General features: G+C 37.6%; 1 protein-coding gene across 1 annotated transcript in view; it reads right to left on the bottom strand.

Moving 5' to 3' along the window:
- Positions 1 to 979: 979 nt before the first annotated feature.
- CEP192 (centrosomal protein 192) overlaps positions 980 to 8254 on the bottom strand; it is a 211473-nt gene continuing 204198 nt past the window's right edge. Inside the window, exon 54 of the mRNA XM_067546060.1 lies at positions 980 to 1472. Coding sequence (XP_067402161.1) covers positions 1334 to 1472 — 139 coding nt within the window. The 3' untranslated portion in view covers positions 980 to 1333. The remainder of the gene's footprint in view (positions 1473 to 8254) is intronic.

The following is an 8254-nucleotide window of genomic DNA, read 5'->3' as shown; positions in this document are numbered from 1 at the left end:
ACTGGCATTTTAAGCACTGCTGTTCAACCCTGTTAAGTTATCAGTAGCCACCAGCACCACGACTATCTTAAAAATCCCATTTGAGGAGCTGAATCAGTTGTGGCATTGGTGGGAAATTATACGAGGGGAAAAAAGGTGTAAACAAAGCCTTTAAGAGGTAATTCCTTCCAACTCAATGTTGAAGCACAGTGGAAGGGCAGCATGAAGAAACCTGAACAGATTATTTCATTTGCCATGCTATTTCTGTGGCTAGAGAACTTAATTCAATTTGGCATCAATAGTAAAAACAAAATGCACCTAAGCAGGAAGGCACTATTTATTTGTAAATCTTTTAGCCAGACCCGTATAAAGCATGCAAACAAATTTTTTTTGATGTACTGCTAGGTAAGTGTTCTAAGCAACTGAAATATTACATTGCTGTACAGTGACACACCTTTAGTTTAGGAAAACATAATCTAGCCTTCAAAGCAGTTAATTGGCTTGGTTCTGCCCCCTGATTTTACATCTTCATTTAGTACAGTTTCCTGAAAGATAGTACACTGACACCATTGATAGATTTATATTCCTGAATCTATGAGTGCTATGGAATTGCTCCTGCAGAGCCCAACTGATGAGTTTAGTTCATATCTGCCAGACGTATTTAGGTTTAATAATATCTTATGATCCTTAAGGGAACAGCATACGTCAGATATAATTGTACTCGAGCTGTTAATGGGTGCTGTATTATATATCTTCAATGTCATTTTTTCATATTCCAAATTTTTAGTGCTCAATTGCTGGTAATTGCTAGTCCTTAAATTGTAAGTGGATGTGGGTGCCCCTGAATTTCCGAGATCTTGTATGTTTGTGTAAGTATCCTATGAAGGATCCACTATCAATCTAAGTGAAACTGACGACAATTTTTGACTTAAATTACACAATATTCGAAACTACAGTGACGGGCACTCTAAAAACTCAAAACATCCACATTATTCACATGAAAAATATTTATTAAAAAGTGTGAATTACAAATTTATTTCTGAATTTACTAAATTTAAAATAATCTGTATTTAGCAAATCATAATCAATGAAAAAATAGAACACTTTTCTCCCTTGTAAAAGGGTACAGACATGTAAGCTAGAACATGATAGTTATAAACAAAGTGATTTATCCTCATTTTAGAATGTGAAGGAAAAGATTCATTTGTTAAACAATCACCTCAATTTATCTTACAAAAGATTTTACATCAAAGCAGCATCATAATGTACAAAAAAAGTAGTACGTTAATAAGGAAAATATAACAGCAATAAATTCAATAATTTAGTTTGGATTACAAAGAAAGCTGTTCCCCAGTTACTTTTTTGTGTGAGCTTCACCAAGTAATCGAATACCAAGACTGCCACATTTGTCTATTTGCACAACCAAAAGACCTTCGAATCTTCCTGCTGACTTTGGCTTGAACTGAACTGGCAGGTTGATATAATGCTGGGATCTGTAAAAAGGAGACAAAATGTTTTTGCAGCATTAGTAATATTAACAACTAAAACTTATTAGGCATACAAATATACTTCTTGTTTTGGTTATGCTTTGAGAAGTTGCCTGGATATAGCCTTGAGTTAGCACTTTTAAAGTTAGGATTACCTGTCTGTTGTTCAGTGTTAGAAATATGAAGTTGCCGCTGTCCTATCACCCAGTCAGTCAATATACTACAATACTTGGATAGCTACTGTTGCTGGCTTATCTGAAGAAATTCTGTTCTGGATCTCTGCTACAATATTGACCGTTCGGAAGTCTTATTAAAAAGGAGCACTACTGCTTGATTTTAGTTTAGAAAGAATTTTGAAAAGAAACCAAACCCTTTCTTATGTACATCAATTGATTACTGAAGTAGAAAATAAAAATAAAAATATTATTCATACAGAAGCAATTAACAGAGTAAGACATTTTGGAACATCATTAAGACCTGCTTTATTACATAACATAGGCAAAGCAATAGTAATCTTGAAAAAAAATGAAGAATCAGAACTTGAATGTAACAGTGTGATGTAAAATCCCTTAAATGATTAAATTCACAAAGAGTAAAATATCATTAAATATAAATAATGGACAATTAGAATAGCAACTAAATGGTTCCTCAACATGTAAGGGATTGGGGTGATTGCCATAAGAAATGACAGTCTGAGCTCAATGGGGCATACCCAGAAATAGTTTTAGAAATACAAGAGCTATATATAAGCTGAGAAGCTAAAGAGTGGAGTGACAACTAGGTAGGCCTCAAAAGGATCCAATGACAAAGACACCAGAAAGCAATAGGCAGGTAATGCAACAGTAGTACAGCAAATCCAAATGGGGAGAAAAACAAGCAGCAGCACCACCACCACCTAGCAGGATACACCAGTCTTTGCTCTATTTTCTTGTGTGTTCCATCTCCATCATCTCTGAAGTTTTCTCCTTCCTACACCCCCACAGGTGTATGTATCCTCATCCACTTAATCTTATTTGTCAGTTTAACCACATTTCTTCCTTATGTTATTCCCACCCCCTCATCTCCCTTCCTCTCTACCAATTTAATCTTCCCTTTTGCATGGAAAACTCTTACGCTGCTCCTGCACAAACTCCATTCCCCCCTCTTGAGTTAGGATGCTACACAGCACTACTGATTTTAACACACTATTGCTGAGATATTTTGATTCCCTCTAGAGAATTTCAGTTGATCAGTTGTCCTGAAAAATGAGTCCAAATATACTTTCTGCATACATTTGCCAGTTTACCACTACAATTACATTTTTGTATAACCCCAGTTTACAAACAAACAAAAATGTATTCTGAAGCACTGGTCCTGTATCACTGAACTGTGTGATTAGGTACAGATCTGGGTTCTCTTTCCCACCTTTGACACAAATTGATTATATAAACTTGGGCAAGTCAATCTTTGTATGTCAGTTTACCCATCTGTAAAGGTACTTCACTAAAGATACCCAGATGAAGTTACATAATTGGCATTTGTAAAATGCCTTTAGAGCTGCAGCTAGAGTATTAGCACTATGGATTACTTCATGCAGCTGTGATTTATTCTTATGCTAGCCTACCAAGTATAAATTTAGTGACAATTGAGATTGCAGCTAGAAACACTCCATACATGCAAATCTTAAAAGACTGAAAAGAGAAAGACTTGTGCGTTTCTTTCTACCTTCACATTGCCTACAACACTATCAACAACATACTACAACTCTCCATAAGGCTTTCACTTTCATCTCCAGATATCCAAAAGCAATAAGTACCTCAATTTCAAACTCACACTCTAACTCAAAAAAACAGTAACATCTCATGCTTTTAAATCAGTTATATAAACATATAAGCATATCTGGCACACATTCCATGAATTTTGGAAAGTTATTCTGCCGTAACACTGCCGAGGTCATGTTAAAGCTTTTTTTTTTTTTTTTAAAAGAGTGCAAGTTTGATGAAGTTCAGGTATGCTTCTACTGAACCATAATGAATGCAAGCATCCATGTTCAGATATCACCTGGAGTTTATTTTGTAACAAATCAGTTGATCTCAGATCTGGGATGGGTCTCAATGCTCTTGACTCCTTTTGTATTAGAAAATAACTGGAATGATGCCTCTTTCCATTTTCCCTAAGTGGCAAAGATTCAGAGTTCACATTTCTAGAACTACAGTAGTTCTTTTGGCTACTACTTAGGATGAATATTCTCAAAGGAAGCAATTTGCATGACTTTATAGCCAGAAGCAATGCCAAGGACAGCACTTCTACCCCCCCTATGACTTATTTTTCTCCCAATTAAAACTTCTATTTGAGTTTAAACCTATTTTGTTTCTAACTCTAGAAGTCCATGAAGGTTGTAAGGGCGTCCCAGGATATGCAGCTGTAGATGCTTCTTGTTGGAAGCAGCTGTATAATGTGGATTTTGGCCTTTTACAACAACTAGATCAGCCCTCTTTATTAATGTTAAATTTACTGTGTGTCCTTCTTAATGTGTTGAGGTAGGGAGTGTCTTCCTGTACCTTACAAAAGAATCTAACACATTGTTGGTACTACTGCAATAAAAACAAATAGTTGGAGGGCGGTGGAGAGAAGAGATGGCTTCTTGTTTTAAACTTGCCAGCAAATACAAACTATGGTAAATTGCCTATTATATCTGTAGTTTGGAGAACTTATTTTTCGTTTCCCAATGAAGCATATTGTACAAAGAAAAATTAACTGATTTGCCAAGACAGCTTCTTTTCTGGGAATTTGTCAAGTAGACTTATGGGACATGCTTAACTCCTTCTGATAAATTCACCTCATGCTGTACTTTCCATCTAACCCTCAAAGAACATCACATGCTGCTGATGTGTGTGGGGAAGCACAGACTATAGCAGTGATTACTTATTCATAGTTTCATGAACTTGCTTAATTATATACTGGGGTATGTATCCCACACCTGTCCTGAATGGGTTAATGTGGGCCTGAGGCCAATTATGTTATCTGGCTGCACCTGGAGGGAAAGCCAGACTCAACTGATCATGAATCCCAGGTGGGCAGGAGCTGGCTAGGAAGAATAAGGAGAGGAAGTTTGTAGCAGAAGGGGGCTGCAGGGAGGGAGTCTGCAGTCACTCTCTGGGACCAGAGAGATGGTGAAAAGGAAACTTGGAGTGATGAATAAGCCCTGGCAGCCTAGCTCCCAGGGTCAACCCAGAGAAGTTGCAGGTAAAAGAGGCTGGGTAGGAAGACGACCAGGGAAACAGCAGCAAGGGGTGGAACTGTGAAAATCCTGGCTGCCAGGTATAGGATGCCTGGGCTGGAACCCAGTCAAGGGCCTGAGCTCCTCTACCAGCCACTTGCAATGTGGCGTGAGCACTGGGGAACACTCTACTGAGAATACCAGGAGTAGTAATGTATGTGGTGTTGCTGTAGCAGTGATAACCGTGATTTACAAATGTTTCAAATATATATAATATAAAATGTACAAATATGAGCAATAGTGGGACTGCAAAAATAAAGGATTAAATCAGTTCATGAGCATAAGATTGTTTCTCCTATTAAATGTGTAATATTCTATTGCCCAGCAATTTGATTGGCTAATCTATACCTCTACGAGTACAATGGTCAAATGTGAAAATCATAGACAATTATAAGATCCTTGTTATTTTACACTTGATCTAACCACAAGAACTGGAGTCAAGTTAATGCTTTACTGTGCTGTCCAAGTGTTTAACAAGATTACCTCAAAGAGATCTTCAAAATATTAATTCTGCAGTGCAGAACTAAGATATTTGTGAGCAAATAGTGCTCTCCCGCTTCCTGAAAGTTCTCCTTATGAATTTAACTTCTGGTCAGAGGTTCCTTCTTTCTGTCTTTCATTATCAATACTTACACCCTTTATTAGCCAAGTGAATACCCTATGGTCAATTAAAAATTTGTGCTCTGTTTTGTTTGGGTGAAGAGAATAAAAATTGCTTCTCTTCCCATTGCAGTTTTATACACAAGATTTTGCATTTGGATTAAATTGGTAGCTAACTTAAATTAGACCAACAATAGTAAAGAATCAGTACAGCTGAACCTTTTCTATTTGCACACATAGCCACTTGAAGAAAACCAGGTTCACAACTGCAGTTTTTTTGAAAATCAGATGTTGGTAATGTTAAGCAAAACCCAGACATTTTGTTACCATATTTAACATTTGAAAGATTGTTGACACAGGATACACTGTGGCTTCTACAAACTTGTTCTTAAAAAATTTATAGTGGTACAAGTTATGACTGTTTCAATATGTGACACTTTTTGACCTCAAGAGTAGGTATGAGAAAACACACTATTTTATTTTCTTAATGAACTCTTATTGTCCCACTTTCTGCAAATGCAGTTTGTTATGCAGTTACCTTTTAACATTACTTATCAAATAGATCAATTGGATATAGTATTAATTGACTAGCTTCAGTATAAAAGCAATTAAAACACTGAAGCCAACACTAAATAAAATATTTATTTGCTTCCTATTAAAGAAGGTTTATGGGACAACATCAAGGAGTAAGCAATTTTGAGGAATTAAGAAATTTCCTACAAAATTTTTTTTAAGGCATCCATCTAAGCCAAAGTTCTTCAACGCTTTTTGCTCAGAAACTGCAGAGTCTGTCTAAAGAGCTATGCTGACTTCACTGTAAACAAGGAAAATAGAAACTTAAGCAAAAAAAAGTCAATAATTGCAAATGGAAAAGCATCAAAATTGGTATGAAAACTAAGCCTCTAGGAGGTTATTAAACAAAATAGTAAAATAAATGTGCTTCATGACTTAAAATGTTACCTACCATCTTTGAAAGACTATGCCTATACCTCTGCGTTAAATAAGAATGCATCTGATCCTCAATATATCACAGCAAATACAACGAATACCTTTCTGACAATGTACTTTACAGTGTTTCTGAGATACTTAAGTACAGTGGACCCTCACTATAACACCCTTCGCAATAGCAAACCTTGGGCTATAGCGAATGTGGTCCCTGGATCCCACTTCCAGCCCTACCCTGGGGCTGCAGTGGGGGCTGAGAGATCCTGAAGCCCAGGTCACAGCCAGGCACAGTGCCTCTCTGGACCGGGGCCACAGCTGGGGAGCAGAGCGCTCCTCTGGCTGCGGCCCCAGCCCCAGAGGAGCTCTCCCTCCCCACTGTGGCCCTAGGACTGGAGGAGCCCTGTTAGCTCCCACTGCGGCCCAGGGGCCAGAGGGGTACTGCTAGCAACTGCTGTGGCCCAGGGGCCAGAAGAGCGCTATTAGCTTCTGCAGTGGCCAAGGGGCCAGAGGAGTTCTCTTCCCCTCCTCCCCTCATTATAATTAACTCCTAGCTATACTCAACAAATGGCTTGGATCCCCAGGGGTCTGTTATAGCGAGGGTGTACAGTGTATCTTTTTGATGTGGTCATCTTTCTGAAGAGCTATTAAGCCATCCCATTTTTTGCCTGCAGTTATACCACTTCAGATTGAGCTTGTCTGATCTAATTAGCTAAAAATATTTGGTCCAGGTCATTATTTTGATAAAAGACCTCCAAAAAAAAAAAAACACACAAGGTGCTGTACGATCTGGTGTTATAGCACAGATCAGTGGACTAGGAATCAGGAGACGTAGTGTAATACTGGCTTTTCCATTGACTCACTCGATGTTGCTCTATGCCTCACTTATCCTATATCTAAGATGCGAGATTGGTTACCCACCTCCAGGAAAGACAAAGATCTACATTAACTACAGTAGAACCTCAGAGTTACGAACTGACCGGAAGTATGCAATTACAGAGCAGCAGAGACAAGAAAAAAAAAAGCAAATATAGTACAGTGTTAAATGTAAACTACTAAAAATACAAATCAGCATTTTTCTTCTGCATCGTAAAGTTTCAAAGATGTATTAAGTCAATGTTCAGTTGAAAGAACAACCATAATGTTCTGTTCAGAGTTACAAATATTTCAGAGTTACGAACAACCTGCATTCCTGAGGTGTTTGTAACTCTGAGGTTCTGTTGTATTAACTTGGTTATCTGGGTGTTCTGGCTAAATTTTCATCTGTACAAACTGCATTCTGCCTACCAGCCATTCCAATTCTAATAACTTGGTGAAGTATGCGCTAGCTCTTCTAAATTGCTGTGTAATGTTGCTGTCAAACACTTGCCATGTTTCATTCTAGAGATGGCCACACACTATTTATAGGGATCGCTCATTAACCACTGAATTACCAAATGGTTGTGGGGTCCTTCAAGATAAAAAGAACGCTGTTTGCATCAACCACAGAACTTCTTATAGACAAGTAACATGCTGAACTGCTTGTGTACCCTGTTGGCTACAATGGCTGCATGAGACATATATTTGCAAAGAATCTTAATTATCACTCCACAGATTGGCAAATTAGAAGTATCATGGAGGCAAATAGCTTGGTCTGTTGTATGGAAAGTAGAAATGGGAAGGAATGACCCAACTGTGCACAGCACATGCCAAATAGTTAAACGAAGCATTAGGCTTAGCATTAAAATCAGCAATATAGTTTGAAACATGATGCAGGGAGAAATTAGCAGTCCCAGAAGTAATTGTGTGGGCTTTTCTGCCCTCTGGCACAAAGACTACAAAGTAGATTTGTGCAAAAATATACATTTTAATGTTGAAGTTACTATAAAATCAAGAAGTGGACCTTAAGTCTATATTTCAGCATGATGTACCATTACTAATTATAAACCTTTACCTTACTGAATAGATTAGATTTATTTTGAAACCTCTAATGTTGTCTGAGTAAAAT

The sequence above is a fragment of the Emydura macquarii genome, unplaced genomic scaffold, assembly GCF_026122565.2.
Source record: "Emydura macquarii macquarii isolate MOO-44397 ecotype Brisbane River unplaced genomic scaffold, CSIRO-AGI_Emac_v2 contig_212, whole genome shotgun sequence".
NCBI lineage: Eukaryota > Metazoa > Chordata > Testudines > Chelidae > Emydura > Emydura macquarii.
The sequence above is the reverse complement of the archived record's forward strand: the minus strand, read 5'-3'. Positions and strand labels throughout refer to the sequence as shown.